Raw genomic sequence first — 21,630 nt, 5'->3', positions numbered from 1 at the left:
GCTCTGGGCACATCTTTGCTCCAGAAGCCCCAGGCTGCCAAGTCTCTGTCCGTCTCTTCTGACGCTGAGGCCAGCCTTGGCCCCGGGCCCAACTCCTTGTCTCAGCTCCCAGGGGCCCCTGGGCACGGCTCCCTGGGCCTCGAGGCCGGCGGATAGTAGGGCAGGAAGAGACTTTCAGAGGCACAGCTCCTCATGGCCGCGTGCGTGTGGAGCAGCAGCCGCGGGAAGCGGGTTGTGAAGTACTGGACGAAACTGTCCGGGACGTGGCCTAGCGCCTGCCGCACCTCAGCCGGGAGCTCCCTGTAGTGGTGCTTCTGGAGGGAGGGAGAGCAGAGAGCCCCCGCCCGGCTCAGCCACGACCAGCCTGCCCCGCCCCCCAGGCCCCACTCGAGCCCTGGCGCACACCTTGTTCCTCATGGCACGGAGCAGGTCTCGCACCGACGTCCCCTTGTACGTCCGGAACCTTCTCAGATCTGTGGGCGGGCAACTCCTTGGCGAAGCCGCCCCCACCGGACTCCCCTCCGCCTCCCGGACCCACCCTGGGCCGAGCCTGGCCTCTACCTATCTGCAGCGGCACGGAGATGTGCGTGTGCCAGTTGCACCGGACCACCGTGGGGCCTCCCGCCTCCAGCGCCCTCACCAGGGGCCCTCGCTCAGGCTCCTTCTCCAGCCAGTCACTGACGTCCTAGGACCCCATAGAGCTCCTGAGCCTCGTGACCAGTTTCAGAGGCCAGGGGTGCCCTACAGCGTGGGGGAGCAAATCAGCAGAAGCTTCTTGGGTCAGGGTAATGATGGGGGGCCCTTGAGTCCAGCTTCTCTGTGCCAGGTCTCCACGTTACCTTCCAGGTCTTCACCAACCCGTGAGGTAGGTACTGTTGTCCCCATTTCACAGATGAGCACATTGAGGCTCCGAGGCACAGAGTCCCTTGCTCGAGGTCCCACAAGTGGGGTGGACTATCTGGGCACCGGTATAGCATAAGTGACAACTAGGCATGGGGCGTGTGTCATGTGGGGCGGGGAGGAGGGGTGCCGGGGACCAGCAGCGGGGCCGGGAAGTCTGGTAGCGAGCAGCTGGAGTGTCCACATGGCAACATCTAGGAGTCTAAGGTCCGAGCTTGGTTTAGAGAAGGAGCTGGGATGCCTGGAACAGGCAGACAAGTCTCTGCCCAGCCCCTCTGGCTTCCCCTTGCTTATCACTCAAGACCCGGATTTGGGGCTTTCTGGGGCTGTTCCCGAGATTTCCCTCTGACCTGGAAGAACTGGAGCTGCTTGGCTCTGCTCCAAAAGAAGGGGTGGGCCAGCACCTGGTGAGCAGAGGGGCGGGCCTGCGGCAAGGGGTTCAGCATGGTCTCAACCAGGTTCCGGGCAACCACCTTGTCTGTAAAGGGGACCAACGAGGGATGGCTTCAGGCCTGCCCAGCCCCGTGCCCCGCTTCCTCCCTCCTCTGCCAGGCCCAGGCCCCTCACCGTGGGTCTCTTCCTCCAGGTGAGCCAGACTGGGAGCCCCTGCAAGGATGTTTGCCTGGCGGTAAAGACTCTCTCCAAACGGGTGGCTGCCGCCAGAAAGCACATAGTAGAACACGCAGCCTGCAGAGAAGATGTCCACTGCGCTTGTCTGGGGGCAGAGAGACAGACATAAGGAAGCGGTCCCTGCTTCCAGGAAGCCTCTCTGGTTCAAGTCTCCCATGGGCTGATACAGTAGCCAGGGCTTTGGTTCAGACTAGAACTCCAGGGTGCGTCCTGAGCGCCATTTCCTTGGCCTGGGATCTCCTCCCCTCTGCACCGTTGGAAGGGGCCCATGGTTTTCATCCAAAATCTTGGCCCTACTGAACCACTGGTGCAGGTGTCCAAGCTGTGTTCCTCCAGGTCTAGCAGGTAACAGAAGTGAGTGAAGCTGGCCAGGCACGAGGCAATGAAGTGGCACCTGCCCTCCCAGTGGTGACAGCCGGACTTCGCTCCAGCTGCCTGCCTCCAGGGGACTCTCCCTGGTGACAGAGCTTTGATTTTCCAAGAGGATCCCGAAATCCAGATTGTAACGTGGAATTTCTCAAGTTAAAATACTGGCCGCTAATAAAATCTGTACGGGCTTATAACATCAGTCCCTTTGGCCGCCAGGTGCCCACCTCCTGCTTTCTCTTGACTCAGGTGTGGCTTTGCCTAGTGCCTGACCATTCCTGTTAACTCCCACCTGTGTGCATGGCTTCATATTCCACTTGCACACTGACAGCTCAAAACTCCGTAAGCCCGGAGTCTCAGACTCCAGCGTCTCTGGAAGTCAGACACTGCTCTGGGCTTCAACTGTATTCGCTCATCTGGTGCTCCCCAAACCCTTGACACCAGTGGCTCTCTCTGGCTACACATTAGAACACCTGGGGCCCTACTCCAGGCTGATCGGGTCAGAATCACAGCATATGAGCTCTGGGCATCTGACTTTTCAGAGTTGCCCAGTGATTCTGCAGCACAGTGTGGACTGAAAACCCTTTTCCAGCTCAGGATTTCTCAACCCCGGTACTATTGACACCTGGGGGCGGGTAACTGTCATGGGGGGCTGTCCTGTGCACTGTAGGGTGTTTAGGCCTCTAGCCCGCCCAATGCCAGTAGCAAGCCCCGATTCCGTGGCCATGTATGACAACCAAGACTGTCTCCAAACAGTGCCCAATGTCCCCTGGGCAGTGAAACAGTCCTTGGTTGAGAACTGCCCCTCTAGGTCAGAAGGGATGAACTGTGCCCACTTTACAGATGAAGAAACAAGCTTGGCCATATCTGGAGAGGCACGCGGCCAGGGAGGGGGTCCCGCACCCCGGGGTGGCGGGAGGACTCACAGGGCTGTCGGTGGGCAGCAGTTGTAGGAGCTCGGGTGCCATCCAGCCTTCCGTGCCGGGAATGCCCGAGCGGAGGCTGAAGCTGCAGCGGCCGACAGGCAGCTTTTTGCAGAGGCCAAAGTCTGAGAGCACCACCCTGCCTCGGCCCTCAGGGCCGTCAGGCCCCGCGATGAGGACGTTGGCCGGCTTCAGGTCCCTGTGCACTGAGAACAGAGCAGAGCTGAGCGCTGGCGGTGGGGAAGGCGGAGCCAGGGGCGGGGAAGGCGGAGCCAGGGGTGGGGGGCGGGGCCTGGGATGGAGGGCGGGGGCGGGGCATACCGATGTGTAGGGAATGCAGGTGGGCCAGGCCGGACATCAGCTGCTGCAGCGCCTCCCCGGGCTCCAGGCCCCAGCGCTCCAGCTCAGGGTTTTCCACGTACTGAGGGGGTGAGGGACAGTCACTCTGCAACCCGGGACCCTACCAGCGCCCCACCGCCCCTCCGAGCTCTGGCTCACCTCCTGCAAGGAGGCCTGGCAGAGCTCCAGGGCGATATAGTGGAACTGGGGTTCCCGCTCGGTACAAAAGTAGCGGAGCACATTGGGGTGCCTGTCCGACTCCTGCAGCAGCTGGACCTCCCTCCGGACCAGGCCGAAGCATTCACGGAGCAGCCGCTTGACAGCCACGGCCCGGCCCTCCAGCTGGCCCCTGGGGGGTTCAGAGAGGGAAGACGAAGGAAAAGGCTCCCGCCTGCACCCACCTCGGGGAGCCTTGGGAAAGCATGGCTCCCCGAGGGACAGTGGCCAAAAGTGCCGCGACAGCCACACCTCCAGCCCAGCTCCTGACTGCCACTCACCGGAAAACGAACGTCCCGCCTGCCCCGCGGCCCAGCACGTCCTTGGGGTTGAAGGAAATCTTGCCCACCACGGTGAGCTGCTCAGCTAGCGGAGAAGAGGGCGCAGTGTCAGGGAGCTCTGCTCCGCCCACAGCCTCCCCTCTCCTCAGTCCAGTCCCTCCCGCTGCCTCCACGCCCAGCCTGGGGCTGCCACTTCCTCTCTGTACATCCTTGGCAACTTAACCCCTGTGCCCTCGGTTTTCTCATGTGTAAAGTGGGACTCGTGTTGACGATCCCACACACATTACTGTGGATTAAATGAATGTGTGGGAGGAGGGTGGTGGTGAGGGCTGATAGATTACCCTCCTTATCATCCTCCCTCATTCGTTGCTGCCCAGATTTCTTTCTTTACTTCCTCTGCCAGGATTCCCACCCACCCACCCCACCCCACCCCACTCTTGCCAGTTATAATAAACCCTTTTCACTGAGGAACTGGCTTTAAACAGTTGGCAGCATAGTAAGGGTGAGTGCCGTCCCAGGAGAGACTGCCCCCAACGGGAGGGGGCAGCAGTGAGCATTCAGATGCTAAGCTGTCCCAGAGTTGTCCCCGTCCTAGGGTGGCAGGGAGCCCCTGGAATGCCTTGGTTTCCTCTTAAGGATGAGGTTGGCTCAGGCAGGCAGAGAGTTGTAGACTTGAACAGTTACACTCTTCCCTTTGGGTAGCTTGCGAGAGACCCTTCACAATGACCCAGGCATGGCTGTGCCCTGCTCAGCCCCAACGGACACCATTCATACAATTCAACATATACGGTGCCCCAAGAGTTGTGCGATGCAGTGGCCCTGAGAACACTCTACTCAGGAAGCGCTGCCCGCTTCGGTCTCTGCAATTAGCTCCAGGAAAAGTAAATGAAAAGTAGCATAAGGATCAGTGAGAAGGGTACCAAGCTGTCCCTCAGGATTGCTCTGGATTATTTTGGTAAAAATTCACTCCTATCTGTTGGCAAGATGTGGGCAGGAACCTAAATTTGTAGACCCTGGACTCTCGGGAGTGATGGTCTCAGGGCCTGGAAGCACAGGTAAGAGCGGGCCCATTTCTGGCAGCTCAGAAGGCAGGGCTCTAATGGACTGTGGTCATGAAGGCTGATGAAGGACAATGACAAAGAGGAACGCTTTGGTGAGAAGCCTCCTGGGGAAAGATGGAGTCTGGCCTGTCTGGGGAAAGCTGGAGTCCGAAGACCCAAGGAGTTGAGGGATTCTGGGTGCACTGGGTGGGTATTATGTGGAACCCTCCAGAGCCAGTGAAGTGACAAGAACAGTAACCCCTCAGGGCTCAGGCAACTTTGCGGTGAGCACCTTCTGACAGAGCAGACCCCTCAGGAAGGGGAGCAGTTCTGTCTCAGCAAAGGCAGGGTGAACGCAGGGGTGGACGCAGGGAGCAGCACTGAAGCGTCAGGCCGAGCGTGGGTGGGGCTGGGGGAGCTTCAGCTGGAGTTAAGGGGGCAGCAGAGTGGCTCCAAGGCGTGAGGTAGTGGTTTGGGCAGTGACCAGGAGGTAGCAGCGAGCAGCTCATGCTAAGGACCGAAGGCCAGTCCAGCCTGGAGCCAAAGAAGCAGGAGAAATAGCCCAGACTGAACAGCAAAAGCATGTGAAATCCCCCTTGGGGCATCCCACAGATGCCAGCTTGAAATTAAATGGACAAAAGAGAAGTGTTTAAAAGTCCTAGGGGGCGCCTGGGTGGCTTAGTCGGTTAAGCGTCGGACTGCAGCTCAGGTCATCATCTCATGGTTTGTGAGTTCGAGCCCCACAGCAGGCTCTCTGCTGTTGGATCCTCTGTCTCCCTCTCTCTCTGCCTCTCTCCTGCGTGTTCTCTCTCTCTCTCAAAAATACTAAACATTTAAAAAATATAAAAATACTGGCTCACACCTTTAAAAATAAAACCTAAAAAAAAATAAAAAAGCCCTAAAGAGAGGAAAAAGAACAAAATGATAGTAATTTACTATTACTGTCACCAAATATGACGTCACACTAACCCAAATGTTGTTAACATCACCTAGGAGTGATTTAATCATAATAATGCTGGTAGCCTCTCACAGTGAGGTGGGTGTTATTTTTCCTATTTGACAGGTGAGAAAATCAAAGCTCAGAGGAGGAAAGAAAGCAACCTAAGTTAACCGAGAGCGGAGTTTGATCTATACCCAGTTTTATGTGCCTCCAGAGTCCCTGAAAATAATGATAAAAAATGATGGCAGATATTTCTCCAGTGCTTAACTGCATAGAAGGCTGGATTGGAAATATTCTCTTAACTCACTTGGGCTTAACCACCATACTGTAATGGCTTCTACTAAACCAACTTGAAAGCTCAATCTGCCCCCTCTTTTCTCTGTCCCTGACTCTGCCCTTTACTGTTCACTTAGGCTTACCTTCTGGGTCTTCGACTGCCTGGGCTTGCTCTGAGGGGCTTCGAAGGCCCTTCTGGCCCTGTGGGGTGGCCCCTGGTGGCTGGGGCTGAGCACGCTGTGTGATGTGAGGAGGGTCTGCAGGTGCCAGGAGGGCCTGCTGCTGCTTCTCCACCAGCTGCTGCTGCTGACATACAGGGCCGAAGAGGGCTCAGCCTTGGCCAGGCCCTGCCCCGTGAGGGGCCCCACGGCGGTGCCTGAGACAGCCTGGCATGGGACCGTGAACATACAGAACACAGTAGTGGGGGCTCGAGGAGCTGCTGGGAGGAAGGCAGGGGGCAGAATGGGAGCTGGGTGAGGGAGAGAGCTGCTGAGTGGTCTTGGAGAGAAGGAGCAGAATTCACCGTAGGAAGACCCTACGACGCACCTGAGGTCAGGGGCAACGGGCTTACCTGCCTCATTAGGAAGATAATCCACCCTCCCAGGAGGACAGCAGTGAGGCTAGCTGCCAACAGGTCTTGGGGTCCCAGCCCTGGATACAGGTCTGGGGTTTTCTCTTCAGGATGCAGCTCCGGGCTCCAAGGTTTCTCACGGCTCAGGCTCAGGAGCTGAGGACAAAAGAACACTCTTAGCACACTCACCCAATGTGGAACCCCTACCCCTCTTCATCACTCAGGACAGGGCTGCTGGGCTTAGTTCTGGGCTTAGTTGACGGGGCAGGGAGTAATTAGGCCACATGGTGGGAAACATGGTGCTGTCCGTGGTACTGAAACATCATTGTTTCCCTGGAGCGTGGTCTTCAAAACCCAGCTGATTAACAGCCTCTCCTGGGACATCACTAAAAAATACAGATTAGTCTTGGAGAATCACCAAGAAATTCAGATATCCATCTCCGAAGATTCTGATTCAGTGGGTCTTGAGCAGGCTCCCATGTAATTCTGATGAGCAACCAGAACTTGAGAATTACTGCTCCAGGTCATGGCTGTTCTAACCTTGAACTACTAGTGATTCTTGCCCCAACCCTCTCCCAGGAGAGCATGCTTTTACAGGTTTTCTGTTTACATTTTCTCACTTGACAAATATTTTGTAATTTTTACACTGAAGAAGAATTAAAACTGAGATCCATATTTTACAGCTTAGATATCCTTTGACCCTTCTTATACCTTTCTGGCAATAACACCATATGTGTATGTCTTTCTTCCAGGAAATTGCATGGGATCAACTGACCCACCTTCAAATGTTATCCCTAGTAGGCTGAGGAAAAGGTCCATTGGATGACCTCCCAACATGCCAAGTCTCCCCTCCCATGCCCTCTGCCCTGCTAGCGCTGACCTCCGGGAAGAGGGCTGGAGGCTGCGTGCTCTCTGAGAGTCTGTTCTCAACAGTGCCACTCCTTGGGGTGGGATGTACCCTCAGCATGGTGGTATGCAGGACTGGGGGTGGTTCGTGGTGTCCTAAGAAGCAGAGCAAAAGTCAGCTGGCTGAAGGTAACCTCAGCCTTCCAGCTCAGGAGCTGGGCTCATAGATCCTTCATCTACTCCAAACGTGAGCCAGAAGAATCTCACCAATGAGCAGCCACTGGCTAGGGAGGGCCACACTGCCTGAGGGGTATCTGACAGCCGTGCTAGGTGAGCCCTCTCGCTCGCCTGAGACTTGGAGTGTCACTTCATCTGTGGTGGGGCCATCCATGGGGGCCAGGGTCAGTCCACGAGGCTATGGCAGAAGATAGAGAGTCATGAGCGAGGGCACTCCTTTCCTGCTGCATCCCCTCCTTCCAGCCCATCAGAGACCCCTTCTCACCACTAGCGCCACCCCTGTGTGAACCAGTGCTTTAGAAACATAGAAGCCAGCTTCATCCTTCCCCACATACAGTGTCATCCTAGTGAGGGAGAAGAAAAAAGGGAGAAGGATGAGTGATTCTGGTGAGTCGTTTCAGTTACCACTATACTGGTGTCTTTGTCATGTCCCCTCCCACATAGACTCTGGGCTTAGCTATATGACTTGCTTTGGATAAGGAGACAAAAGCAAATGTGACACAAGCAGAGGCTTGAGAAGTGTTTGTGCTTTGGGGCTTGTCCTCCCATGTTGTTCTCTGGAACCCTGAGACCACCATGTGAGAAAACCCAGGCTAGCCTGCTGGGGCATGAAAGACCGCCTTTGACACCCCCCAGGCTAAACAGCCCACTAACTATGATATAGGTGACAGGCACCAACCCAAACTACCCAGGCTCAGCCAAACCGCCAGCTGACTGCAGATACTAAGATGGCTCAGATCAGAAAACCACTCAGCTAACCCACAGCCTCTTGAAAAATAATAAATGTTCATTGTTTTTTAAGCTGTAAGCTTTGGGAGTGCTTTGTTATGCAGCAAAAGCTAACTGATACAAGCTCTATAGTCATGGTTTCTAAATCTGTGTCTGGCCCAGACCTCTTTCAAGAGCTCAGTTCTCTAAATCTGAACTCGTCACTTCATTCCTTACCACCTCCTCTCCTTCTTCCTCTAGTGCTCCCTACCTCTGAAAACAATAGCATCCATGTGCTTCTAGAAACCTGAACATAACCCTTGAGTCCTTGCTCACAATCACCAAACTCCCTGATCACCAAATTCTTACTGTTTTTCCCTCTTCATATCTCTTGCTTTCCACTTTTCCCCATCTCTATTGTTTCCATAGCCCAGAAGGTCTTTATCTCATGCCTGAACTAACACAATATTCTATATGTGTGTCCTTCGTTACTACACAGCTCTAAGATATTCTTCACACTGCAGCCAGAGTTGTCTTTCTAAAATGAAAAGATGATCAAATTACTTCTTTGCTTAAAACCCTCCAATGATTTTTCCTTAGCCTTAGGAGAAAATGTACAAACCATTTAAATGATCCTACCAGATCCCTGCTTAACACTGCTCAGATCTATGCTCCAGGCTTATTTAATTTCTGTTCCCTGGCTGCAATGCTCTTTCTCTTATTTTGTATTCATCCTTCAGTTTTCAATGTATATGTCCTTTCCTCCAGGAAGCTTTCCATGACTGCCTCTTGTCCCTGGTCTCAATTTAGGTACCCTTCCTATACATTCCTATGGCAAATCTATACCTCTGTTATTCTCTATCATACCATATTATAATTGCCCTCTTACACACTTGTTTCCCCCACTAGACTCAGATTTCTATAGGTGGGAACACTGGAAGTATTATTATACTTCCAGAGTCTAACAAGTGATTGGTACACAGTAAGTGCTCAATTATTATTTGTGTAATGAACTGAAAGAGTAAAGAACTGAATTAATAGATAACCCCTGATTTTACCAGTCTGTCTCTTTATTTCCTAAGATGGGAACTCTAGGGTATTCGGTACTATAAGTAAGAATAATAGTCTTTAACAATTAAGGCATTGCACCTACCAAGCAGAAGAGTCTCCATCTGTACACTGGAGTGGAGACCTGGAGGCCCCCTCTAGGCTAGATTGTACCCAGAAGTCGCTGAATAGCAGGGCTATCCAGAAGGTCCTGGGGGCACTGGGTGGGTGGTGGGGGGGTGATACTGGGTACTGGTTATTTATCAATCAGTTTGGTAAATAACCAGTTTGAACCAGCTGGTTCAGCTGTACAAGTGTGTCATCCTCAAACATCACACCTGTCCAGAGGGCTCCTCCCCGGTCCCAGGGATGGGCACCTACAGAAGCTGGGTGTCCAAGGCGGAGAAGTAGGTAGCCGTGTCCTGGGCGCCTGAGGCAGGCAGTCGGATGTGGCCCCAGCGGAGGGCGAGGAAATGCAAGGTGTCCCGAGCCAGCGTGAGATGGGGCAGCTGACGCAGGCTGTCCTGGTACCAGGTGTAGATTCCCATCACGGGCATGCCCAAGTCCTGTGTCCACAGCACCGCCCCACTTCCTGGGTCCACGGTTAGCAGCAGGCCCATCCCACAGGATGCCAGGTGGCTCATGTCTGCCAAGAAAGACAGCTGGGGAGAAATGGCCAGGGAGCTTGGATGTGAGGCATCTCAGAGCATCTTGGGGTGGGGAAGCTGCCCGAGGTAGGCCATCAGGAGGGCCACTCAGGTGTGTGGGGGCCAGGTGAGATCACCTGGAGGCTTATGAGGACATGGGAAGGTCAGTCACATTTCACTGGGTCGCTTTGATCAGTCAGGAGACTAGTCAGGGTCAACTGGAGAGCTGTGTAGAATGGAGGGCTCTGTCAGGGTCGTCCAAAGGTGACTTAAGGTGTGTGAATCAGTCCAGGTCACTTGAGAGAGGTCACTTAGGATGTGGGGTAGTCAGCCATAGTCTGATTGATATCATATCACCCAGGAGAGGTCAATCAGGGTGGCCTAGAGGCATGTGGGTCACTTGGGAGCCATTTAGAGTGTGAAGGGGTTAGTTAGGGGCCCTGGAGTGTCCGTTGTGATGTTTATGTGTATTTGCTTGGGTTCTCATGCAAAACGATGAAGTCAGCGTACAAGGAGTAGCTTAGGGGCACCTGTAAGGTCACTCAGGCAACTGGGTAGGACAGTCATAATATCAAGGGAGTGGTCAGAATTACCTGAGAGGGGTTAATCTTGGGGGAGATCACTTAGAGTCATCTCTCAGGGGTCTTTCAACATCGGGGGTCAGTTAGGACATGTGGGGACTCCTCAGAGTGTTTGAGGGTTGCTTGGGTCACTCAGGACAAGGGGAGTCACCCAGAGTTACCTGGCTCAGCTCATTGGGAATATGGAGGAACTAGGATGTTAAGGATCGCTCAGTGGGGGTCAGGCTGGGCGTTAAGGGGTTCACTTAGGGTCACCCATCAAGGGTGTGTCATTCAGAATGTGGTGGGGCTTGGTCGTGGATGCCACTCAGAGTCCCCTGAGTTGGGGACTTGCTCCAAGGTCGGAGCCAGAGAAAGGGGACACTCACATTTCCCAGGCAAGCCATCCATGGGGGGTGCCGAGTAGCGGCGGTAGGTGGTGTTCCAGCGCAGGGCCGGGGACTTGGGGTCATGCATGGTGACCGTGTACTCTGCGAGTGCCCAGAAGCAGGGTTACCAGGGGTACCCACGTGAGAGTCCTCCCCCGCCCCCAGCCCCAGGGAGTACCATCTGGCACCCGTCCTGGAGGCCAGAGTCTGTGAGCATCACAGGATATTTGGGTTACTGCTCCTTGTTTAGCACTCAGTGAAATGGTTGTTGACTAAAGATTGACTGACTGGCCTGGATTCAACTTGGACAGCCAACAGCCAGGCCTGGGCAGCACAAAGGAGGGGGCCGGACGCCCACAGCTTGGGGAGCAGCTGGGGCCTGACTCACGTGTTCGGCCGATGTAGAGGCGGGGGGTAGAGGGACCCTCTGTGGTCAGCGTCATCTGCGTCTCTCCCGACTCAGGGTCCACCACAAACCAGGCATCCTGCTTCCGGCCTGTGGAGGTGGAAGGCGTGCCAGCCCTCAGGATGGCCTGGGACAGGCTGTGCAGCCCGGCTGTCCTGTGCCCAGCTGGCCCACCGTGACTAGGTCCCCGTCCCTGCCGGACCTGGACCCGCAGGCTGGAGAGATGCTTACCCGTGTAGAAGACGCCATCAGAGCTGCGACACGGGGAGGCATGAACCAGCTCGGGGATGGTAAACGGCAGCCTCTGAGAGGGAAAGTTTCCGGGAAGGAGAAAGAGCAGAAAAACACATACGACCTACTCACTAGGTACAATTATTCGAATCTTCCTTTCCCAGAGAGGGTAAGTAACTCGGCTATTGTCACACCGCTGGTAAACGGCAGAGCCAGGCCTTAGACCCAGGTGATCAGTTTCAGGAGCCAGCACACTTAACCACTTTGCTACACAGCCTCTTGAACTGGGGAAATCCCCCACTCCTTCCCGAGATGCCACCTGATGGGTCCGGCCTGACATCCTCCTCTAAACAGCTGCAGGGACCTCAGGGCTTCAAGGGCCAGGACGGCCTCAGAGAAGCTGAGGATCGGTTCCAGACTAAAGGACACCCAAGAGACATGATGACCAAACACAGTAGGTGATCCTGGGTCAGATTCTGGATGAGGAAAACAATAAAGGACACCAATGGGACACTTAAACTACCGTGGACTGTGGATTGGATAATACTATCGCATCCACGTTAAATTTCCTGCTTTTGCACTCTCAACAATAGCCAAATGATGGAAAGAGCCTAAATGTCCATCAACTGATGAATGGATAAAGAAATTGTGGTTTATATACACAATGGAATACTACGTGGCAATGAGAAAGAATGAAATATGGCCCTTCGTAGCAACGTGGATGGAACTGGAGAGTGTGATGCTAAGTGAAATAAGCCATACAGAGAAAGACAGATACCATATGGTTTCACTCTTATGTGGATCCTGAGAAACATAACAGAAACCCATGGGGGAGGGGAAGGGAAAAAAAAAAAAAAGGAGGTTAGAGTGGGAGAGAGCCAAAGCATAAGAGACTCTTGAAAACTGAGAACAAACTGAGGGTTGATGGGGGGTGGGAGGGAGGGGAGGGTGGGGGATGGATATTGAGGAGGGCACCTTTTGGGATGAGCACTGGGTGTTGCATGGAAACCAATTTGACAATAAATTTCATATATTAAAAAAATAAAAAAATTAAAAAATAAATAAATAAATAAAATAAATTTCCTGCTTTTGATCATTTATACTCATCCTTAGGAATATGTAGTCCCCCCTGAGGGGTGAAGAGTCAGGTCTGCAACTCATTTATAAACAGTTCAGAAACAGAAATTGCATAGGGGCGCCTAGCTGGCTCAGGTGGTGGAGCACGGGACTCTTGATCTTAGGGTTGTAAGTTCGAGCCCCACCTTGGGTGTAGAGATTACTTTAATTTTTTTTTAATCTAAAAAAAAGAAAGTGTGTATATACCTTGTCTATCTATCACCTATCCATTAAGGAAGAATGATAAAGCAAATGTAATAAGATGTTAAAAATTGATGAATCTGTGTAAAGGGAATAAAGAATTTCTTTGTACTATTCTTGCATTTTTCTTTCTTTCTGATGTTATTTGTTTATTTTTGAGAGACAGAAGCACAAGTGGGGGAGGGGCAGAGAGAGAGAGGTAGACACAGAACCCAAAACAGGCTTCAGGCTCTGAGCTGTCAGCACAGAGCCCGAGACGGGGCTCAAACTCACAAACCATAAGATCACGACCTGAGCCAAAGGTGGACACTTAACCGACTGAGCCACCCAGGTGCCCCATTTCTTTCCTTTTTTAAAGTTTTTTTTTGAGAGAGAGAGAGAGAGCGCAGGGGAGGGGGAGAGAGAGAGAAAGAGAGAGAATCTCAAGCAAGCGCCACACTGTCAGCGCAGAGCCCAATGAAGGGCTCAAACTCACGTGAGATCATGAGCTGAGCAGAGATCAGGAGTCAGACGCTCAAACCAATTGAACCACCCAGGCGCCCTGCATTTTTCTCTCTTATGTTGGAAATTGTATCAAAATGAAAAAAATCCCCAAACTCCACATACAGAACTGTCGCCACTCGAAGCACACTCTAGGACTGAGCGCAAGAGAAGCCGGGCTTCCCAGGGGCGTAGTCAGCACCGACAAGAAAAGGAGTCATTACAACCTGTAATTGGTAGGCACAGCTCGTGCTGTGATAAGAAAGCACAAGTGGAACCACCTAATGTGGGGGACTGAAGAAAGATCGCTGGAAAGAGTTCATTCATTCATTCAACGATTTAATGAGCACCTATTATTAGCCAGGTGCCAGGACCAGTAGTAACGGAGACTGACAAAGTTCCTTCCTGCGTAGAGTTACATTTCTGGCGTGTGGAAGGGAGAGATAATAAACAACAAAATACATAACGTACCACCGAGTAATGATAAATGCCACAAAAAAAAGAAAAAAAACAACTTACTGAACTGGGATAGAGTGGTTTGAGATGCTATTTTAAAGATTTTTAAAATGTTTATTTTAGAGAGAGAGCAGGGGAAGTGCAGAGAGAGAACCCCGAGTGGGCAACGCGCTGACAGCAGAGAGCCTGATGCGGGGCTCGAACTCATCAACTATGAGATCATGACCTGAGCGGAAGTCGGTCACTCGACCACGCAGGCACCCCTCGAGATGCTATTTCAGAGCAGCGGGCCAGGGTAGTAAGAACCCAAGCTGAGCGAGGAGGTGAGCCATAAGGTCACGTGCAGGAAGAGCTCTGAGTGGAGGGATGGCCCCGGTGTAGAGGCCCTGGGCAGGGAGAGCTACTGACCGGCATATTTGAGGAACAGCAAGAAGGCCAGCGAACCTGGGAGGGCGGGGGTAGAGAAAGGAAGAGTGGCCGGAAGTCAGGGCGGCTGGCTGTAAGGTCACGGGCTGGGAAAGAGCTTGGACTTTAAATTGGAGTTGGAAGACTGGCTGGGGGTGAGGAACACTTCTCACAAATATTCTGGTTCTTCTGGGATTGTCCTTCCTTTCCTGCTTAAAGTACACACGGCCATGACTTGCTTTAGCCAATGGGAACGGAGCAGAAGAGACACGTGTCACTCCTGCATGGACACCGTAAGAGCCAATGTCCCCGCTCCCCCTGGGCTTAGGGCTGATAACGGCCCCCCACTTTTATGGGCCACGGGATACTGCACGGGGCCCCGTGGCTTCCCACACTCTGTCCGCACCTTTGTAAGTCAATCCTTTAATAGCACGTCCTTGAGCTAACCTGTTGGAATGTGCTGTTTGCTGCTGGGACCTCGCCTGACTTCCGTGCTAACATCGCTTGTCAACTCAGCTTCCTACACGTACTTGAGACCTTTCTGGCAGCCTTCCTATGGCACAAAGTTCCGACACAGCACATTCCGCCCTGTTCCTTGTGACAAATCCAGAGTCGTTCAACAACCCCCATAGGCGTCCTGATGTAGACGGCAGCCGAAACGGCCGCAAGTTCCTCTTCTCCCCTCTGTGCACGCCCCTTTGCGACTTTTCAGCAACTCCCCCAAACAACTGGAGTCTATTTCTTCACTGCTTGACTCTGCGCTCGGCCACTGGACTTGCGTTGGCTAATGAGACATCAGAGAATGTGATCCAAGCATAGTTGGGCAAGTGCTTGTGCACAGGCCTGGCCTTCTCTTTGGCTCCCTTGTCGCTAACACGTGGACAAGCCCAGGCTCACCTGACAAGGACGAGGGACACGTGGCCCAGCGGCCCCTCTCAAAAGCCAGCCAACCACCAACCGTCGGCACAACCATCCAGCGGACCAGGAGCCGGCCACAGAGGCTTGAGCAAGCTTAGTCAAGACCACCCGCTCAGTCCAGCCTGAAGTGCCACCAACAACCCCCCCCCCCCGGATTGTGGGGTAAATAAGTGGCTGGCATTTTCAGCCATTGGGTTTTGGGGTAACTATTCACTTGGCAAAACTAAATGACGCGTCATTTCCCCCCTTGAAGCCCCCACAGTCCTGGAGAAGCCCCTGGGACACCCTCAGAGGCCCGCCAGCCTGCTCTGTAGACGGCTCGAACCACCACACCACCCCCTTTCAGCAGGTCCCTCAGGACAGCCTTCCCATAATGCACCCAGAACCTCTGCAGGGCACACAGATGCTGACCATTCGGCGCCCCCTGCTCTGGCTAACGGAAGCCCAGGCCCTCTCCCATCCCAAGCACTGTAGGAAACACACCATCAATCCCTGCTGTTTCTGGGTCCCCAAGACGTATAGGCTGCCATCGGCTGGGTCTGAGAGAAAGGCTGTCCTGTGGGGCAGAGAGGAACAGGAGGAGGGTTAGGCTCATGCCCCCTGGTTTCCTGAAGGCCCCCTTTGGCGCCATCTTCCCCAGCTAGTAGGAGGCGCCACACAGCTCCAGATCCAAACCTCTTCCCTTCCTTCCAACATGCCCCTACCCCCGGCCCGCCGAACCCCCTCCAGACAACTGTGGCCTCCCCATCTCCCGATGCCCCCTCCTTCAAAGACCGCAGGTTCACTTACTCGGTGACATACGTTGGCCCTTGGAGGATGGGATCTGTGGGCACAGGGACATGAAGTATGAGTAACCCCCTCCATACCGCCCGCTGACAAGCACAGCTCAAATTCACGGGGTGCTTACTGTGGACCAGGCACTGAGCCACTCACTTGACATGCATGTAATTTAATCCTCCCAAGAACTCTGTGAAGTAGGGTCATCACCCTTGGCCCCATTTTACAGGTAAGGACATTGAGGCTCGGAGGGGCGAAGTGACTTTCCCAAGGCCACGCAGCTGGGAAGTAGTGCAGCTGCCTGAAGAGACTGGCTTGTTGGAGCCTAGACCCCAGGCACTTACCTTCCATGCACGGTGACCCCCCCAGCCCCCAACTCAGGGTCCAAGGAAGGAAGAGTGACTGCCCCTTGCTCACCATCCTTCAGCGTCCACTTCAAGTCCCCTGTCTGCTTGCTCAGTGCGTGGAGACTTCCATCCAGGGTGGACACTAGCAGGAGGCTCTCCGGCCTGAGGCTCTGGACCTGAAGTGGGAAACAAAGTCACCTTCTCTGAGGAGCCTGGGGGCACCCCTTGTCCTCACTGCATGCAAGGCTGGCTGTGACTCCCCTTCTCGCGGGGGGCAGGGGGCAGACAAAGAAGGAAGCAGGACTGGGGAGGCTGCTGGCTGCCCCCATTGATCTCCTTGACCCTAGAGAGGGGTTACAGTGGGAACTGGGGGGGGGGGGGGGAGGTGGCTCCCACAGTGTCTAAAATCTGTCCTCTTCCCCACCCCTCAATTCTTCCTGGTTTTCCAAAGAAGATGAAAGGGCTTTATGAAAGGACTTCACAGTCTCCCTGCGAGATGGGTGCTACTCTCCCAAGCGCCGGGGAGAATGAGGCTCATGCCGGTTAGGTAATTAGCCTAAAAGCACGCAGAACGGCTGCTGGCATCTCTCTGATACCTGCAACCTTTTCCTCCTTTGCCACACTGTGGCTTTTCTTGGGGTGACCCCCCCCCCCAACCGGCCCAGCTGCTTCTGGTGCCAGGCTCCAGGGGTCCTCTGGACCAAGGCTCGGGGTGGCCAAGGGAGGGAGGGCCAGAGCTGCCCTTGCATCTGGCCTCCACTGGGCTAACTCACCTGCTCTAGCCCCTCCTTGAGCAAACAGGGTGAGGCTGAGCTCCTAGCAGGAACCCTAACATCCGGGTGGCCCTGCCGCACCCTTGCAAACGCCACATCCTGCTCCAGGACCCTCAGGTTTGGAGCTGAGCCAACGGTCTTGGTGGAGGGGTAGCAAACAGCCTCTTGGCCCCTGTCTTCTCCCAGCCTGCTTTGCGCTCTGAGAAGAAGCTGCAGGCTGATTGCCCACAGCTGAGTGGCTTGACCATCAATGTGTTTACAAATGTGTTTTTAATTAGCGACCAATTTTTAAAATTGGAGAGGTTTCACTTTTAAAAATCTGAATTTCTAATTTGTCTCATTTCCAGTCTTTCTAAATTTTCTGGAGAGACCTGTTGCAGCCACACCCGGCTCACATTCCTACTTGGCAACCGAGGGGGGACCCAGAGCTGGAAGCAGGACAGTGGAATGGCGCGAACAGCCACCTGCATGATCCAGTTAGTGGTCCTGGGGGCTTCAGGCCCGACGAGTGGATTCTAGCCTGGGTGCCTTTGCCCGCTCCAGGCATTTCTGTAAAACCGGACTCTTACCTCCTAGCGGGGCTGGACCCGATGCCCACACCTCCTACTTATTTATGCCAGAGGTTCTGAGCCCAGGGTCCAGTCGTGGTTTGGGAGAAGGGCTGTGAGTCGCCTGAATTTATAAAACTGGGTATGTGGGCGCATTTCTAGACAGAGGACCCTTAAGTTGATCCCACGTCCCAGCCCGCATCCCAGGACTTTTAGGAGGCCAAGCAACCCCCCGCCCCCGCACCCCCCTCCCCGCCCCCAGGCTATTCTCTCCACCTGCACCCCCATGCTGCAGGAGGGGCGGCTGTTCCCTCCACCAGCGCCTTTCCACGCTGGCACATCTCTCCAGTCAGGTGTTCGCGGGGGCAAAGGCAACCCCCCACAGCTAGGAGGTTTTTCCTGGCAGGGTCCAACTTGGGGCCACCTGGACCCGGAGGAGGGCAAGGCGGCCCCTGTTGCTCCGCTGTGCGCCAACCCCTCCCCCCGCCCCTGACCTGGGAGACTCTGCGGCCGCCCCACTTCTCACCTGGAGCCCCGGCGTCCGGAGTAGCGCGGCGAGCTGGAGCAGGAGCCCGAGGTGGAGCGGGGGCCAACGGCCGCATCCCTGGGCCCCACTCGCCATAGCCGGTCCCTCAGTGCCTCCAGGGGACAGCACGGCCCCGCCTGGCCCGGAGGAGACTCCGCCCAGGGCTGGGCCACTTGGGTACACAGAGGCTGGGACGCAACCTCAGCCCGCGTCCCGCTCCTTCCCTCGCCCTTCCGATCACACTCACCCCCCAGTCACCCTGCTAGAGATGGCTCGGGGAGGTTACCTGCGGAGGCCATTCGTGGACTTTCCCACCGGCCAAGTGCTGTACCAAGCGCTCTACACCCTTCGTTATCAGCTCATTCAATCTTCACCGCACTCCCGATGGAAAAGCTGAGGCTCACGCTGGAATTCAGACTCAGGCGTCTCACTTCAAAGCTCGTGCCGTTACTATGCTAGGGGCCTCCACTGAGAGGTGATGAAATATAGGTGAACTGATGGACTCATTCTTTCAGTAAATATTCACTCATTATGCAGCCTGGTAAGCAGGACAGATAAGGTACCTGTCTTTGTAGAACTTCCACGCTTCCGCGCCTTGGATACTTGGATATCAGACAGTACGGCCTCAGGGCACCCCTTGCTGGGGTGGTTACAGTCCTTGTTGTTGGCAGACCTCCCGACTTGGTCAGCCAGGGCCTGCAGGGGTCCAATGAGTTGTCAGGTTTGGGCTCATGCATTTCTCCTTCTGCCTTGGGTAAAAATCATTGCTGATCTGACCATCAGACAGCCTGGCTCCGCCTCTTCCTCTCTGTCATCCCTGGCCTTCTTGGTCACAGCCCCCACAGCCACTGAAGAGTTTTTAGCTAGCTGGCCCATAGCCTTCCTCTCCACCCCAAGGATGCCGCCACCATTGGTGTCTCCAGTGTCACCTACTCCCGCACATGGCCCCGACCCACGCTGCAATCAGCTCACGATTACCTAGAACTACCAACTAAATCATGCCTGGCTGGAACCCCATCCTTCCGCTGCTCCAAGGATGGGCTGCTGAGGGCTCACAGGTGCCTGCGTCTCCGCAAAATTGCCCTTTGTTGACTGGAGCATCCCGTGCCCTCCTGCCCATGACTGACTGACAGAGGGCGGGGACTGGCCCTTTCGCCTCAAGGTGAAGCCACCTCTGGTACAATTTGTGCTGCGGAGTTTCGCATGCTTCACTCCCTCCCCAGTCTCTCAGAGAGTTCATCCCATCACTGAGCAAGAATCCCTGCCTCAGGCTCTGTTTTTAAGAACCTCCCTGATCTAAGGCACCCTCTAATCACGTTTTCATCAACTGCAGCCTTAAAAAACCCAACTGCCTCATGGCGAAAGGCCTCTTTTTGCTTGGTTACCCCTTCAGGCTTAACTGTTCCAAGGCTCCCAGTTAGTTGGCAAGGGGTCCTAACTTCATAGCACGAGCGATTGCTTGTCGCTCTAGAAACCAACCCAAGCTACTGAGGGTGTGAATGAAGCCTCCTTCATGCTTTATGTTTCATACGGCTGTACATTTCCTTGGAACGTACATTGTGTCTGTCAATTATGCTTGGATTCATAGTCATTTCTCATGCAAATCAACCCGATTTGCATAGGCAACCTACAAATGAACTCACATAAATCATTTTTTATGTGTGTGATGATATGAATAACACACATTGTAGAACCTTTATAAAATCCAGAGAAATAGAAATCAAACAAAATTCATTCATGGTTTCACCTCCTGGAAACAGAGCATCTCTGTTAACATTCTGTTGTATTTTCTCCAGTATTGTTCTTTTTCCCTACGCCTGTATGTTTTAATGGGCTACGATGTGGAAATATTAACAATGTTTTGCCGTCCAGAACTTCATTTTCCCTGACAGCCCTTCTATTCAGGCGGAGTTGCTCTGAATTTATCGCCTCAGAGAAGGGAAGAAAGAGAGAAGAGGAAGCTTCTTTTAGCTTTTGAGTGCTTGAATACCTCAGGGCATGAACCTAGCCCTGAGAGAATAAATAATGAGGGTGGAAAAGTGGAAAAGTGCCCCCCCCTCCCCATCCCGCCCCTGGGCTCAGAGAGGAAGCTTCTGCATCGCCCTCACCCAAGGACAGGACCCCGCGTAGCTTTGTGGGATCAAGAGCAGAGGGGGTGTCTGGCTTCAGAGTGGAGACTGGAGAAGCAGTGGGCCTGGAGATGCTCTATGCTGGGTCTGGGCCACGGGGGGTTGGGATGGGTTAGGGAGGTGCCCACTGTCTAGTGTGATGTGGAGGTGGGGGAATATTTTCCAGATGCCTGAGGGGGAGTGGGAGAGAGAGAAGTGAGGGAGAGAGAGAGCCTCCTCAGAATGAAAGAGGAACAACTGCAGCAGAGACTGGTTAAGGACGAGAGACAGGACCCAACGGCATCTCAAGAGATGCCAGCTAGGACCGATGATGTCAAGGACTCAGTGTCCTCTTGCCTCCTGGCATTATGCAAACTCCATGGAACTTAACCCCACCCTGGACGAAAGCTGGGAAAAACCAGACGGGGCTGAATTGCTTCCACCTGGCACAAAGGGAGCTTAAAATAAAACGGTAAATGGAGTTATACGAAGTAAAGTTAACGTCTCTTCTCCATACCTCAATTTGTGCTCTTAAATGCTCTGCTCTTGGACAAATAGACATAAACCAATAGCCTTTCTCCATTCTAGCAAAAGAGTGGAGAAAACAGAAATAGTGATGGGAAAAATATTCCCAGCATGATAGCAATAAAAAGAAAATGCTTAGAAATGAATTTAACGAGAAAGGCACAGGACCTCTATGAAGAAACTGATAAAGTCTTATGAAGGATATAAAACGAAATGTGAACAAATTGAAAGCTGTGACCCTGGGTGGGAAGATTTCATGTAATTAAAACGTCAATTTTCTCCTAAGGAGTTATAAGTATAATGAAATTCTATTAACTCCGGACTTTAAAAAACTTGGCTAACATAAAGATCATATGCAAGAATAAATGCTTGAGAATAGTCGAGAAAAGTGTGAAAATGAAGAGTAATGGAAAGGGGACTTATGTTACCAGATATCAGAATATACTGTTAAACTACAATATCAATATAATTTTACCATGGGGATTGACAAGTAGATACATATATTGGTTGGATCAAATAGAGAATCCATAAATATATATCATTGTAAGTGAGAATTTAATAAATGACAAAGATGATATTTAATTCAATGGAAAATTTATTAAGTGCCTTGGTATAATTATCTATCCATCAGGAAGCAAGTAAATCTTTATCTCTCTCTCTCTCTCTCTCTCTCTTTCTCCCTCTCTCCCTCTCTCTGCCTCTTGTATTTGCCTTCTTAAAACTTGAAGTATGGCCGACACACAATGTTCCATTAGTGTTAGGCTTACCACACAGTGATTCAACAGTTCCCTACATTATGCTATGCTCACCACAAATGCAGCTCCCATCTGTTACCTTTCTCTCTTTTTTTAACCATAGATTTTATTTTTTACAGCAGTTTTAGATTTATAGCAAGAC

The 21,630-nt window shown here is 53.2% G+C and overlaps 1 protein-coding gene across 3 annotated transcripts; it reads right to left on the bottom strand.

Moving 5' to 3' along the window:
- Window positions 1-28: 28 nt before the first annotated feature.
- Window positions 29-19,704, bottom strand: ERN2 (endoplasmic reticulum to nucleus signaling 2). Of its 3 annotated transcripts, none has more exons than XM_060648790.3 (22): window positions 18,101-19,697; window positions 16,324-16,429; window positions 15,919-15,952; window positions 15,613-15,685; window positions 11,554-11,626; window positions 11,305-11,412; window positions 10,917-11,018; window positions 9,702-9,966; window positions 7,831-7,909; window positions 7,596-7,743; window positions 7,363-7,484; window positions 6,483-6,638; window positions 6,055-6,217; window positions 3,656-3,740; window positions 3,318-3,507; window positions 3,141-3,240; window positions 2,823-3,025; window positions 1,468-1,615; window positions 1,251-1,378; window positions 562-685; window positions 406-473; window positions 29-314 (listed from the first exon to the last, which is right to left on the bottom strand). In XM_060648790.3, exons 1-22 carry the CDS (start codon window positions 18,194-18,196, stop codon window positions 102-104), a joined length of 2,784 nt encoding a protein of 927 aa, XP_060504773.1. In that variant the 5' UTR covers window positions 18,197-19,697; the 3' UTR covers window positions 29-101. The 3 variants fall into 3 exon arrangements, 2 of the variants coding, with proteins under 2 accessions (XP_060504773.1, XP_060504774.1); XM_060648791.3 differs by having other exon boundaries at window positions 6,055-6,214; XR_009614919.3 differs by lacking the exon at window positions 562-685 and having other exon boundaries at window positions 259-314; window positions 18,101-19,704.
- Between the last annotated feature and the right edge of the window lie 1,926 nt (window positions 19,705-21,630).

The sequence above is a fragment of the Panthera onca genome, chromosome E3 (assembly GCF_046562875.1).
Source record: "Panthera onca isolate mPanOnc1 chromosome E3, mPanOnc1 haplotype 2, whole genome shotgun sequence".
Lineage (NCBI taxonomy): Eukaryota > Metazoa > Chordata > Mammalia > Carnivora > Felidae > Panthera > Panthera onca.
This window is presented reverse-complemented; position numbering and strand designations above follow the sequence as displayed.

Bases quoted from the DNA above. Each gene is read 5' to 3' on its own strand.
- ERN2 (XM_060648790.3), bottom strand. From the start codon at position 18,196: ATGGCGAGTGGGGCCCAGGGATGCGGCCGTTGGCCCCCGCTCCACCTC. The intron at 11,627-15,612 runs GTGTGTTTCCTA...TTTCCCTCTCAG, and splicing joins AGAAACAGCAGGGATTGATG to AGGCTGCCGTTTACCATCCC. The intron at 3,508-3,655 runs GTGAGTGGCAGT...TGAACCCCCCAG, and splicing joins GGCGGGACGTTCGTTTTCCG to GGGCCAGCTGGAGGGCCGGG.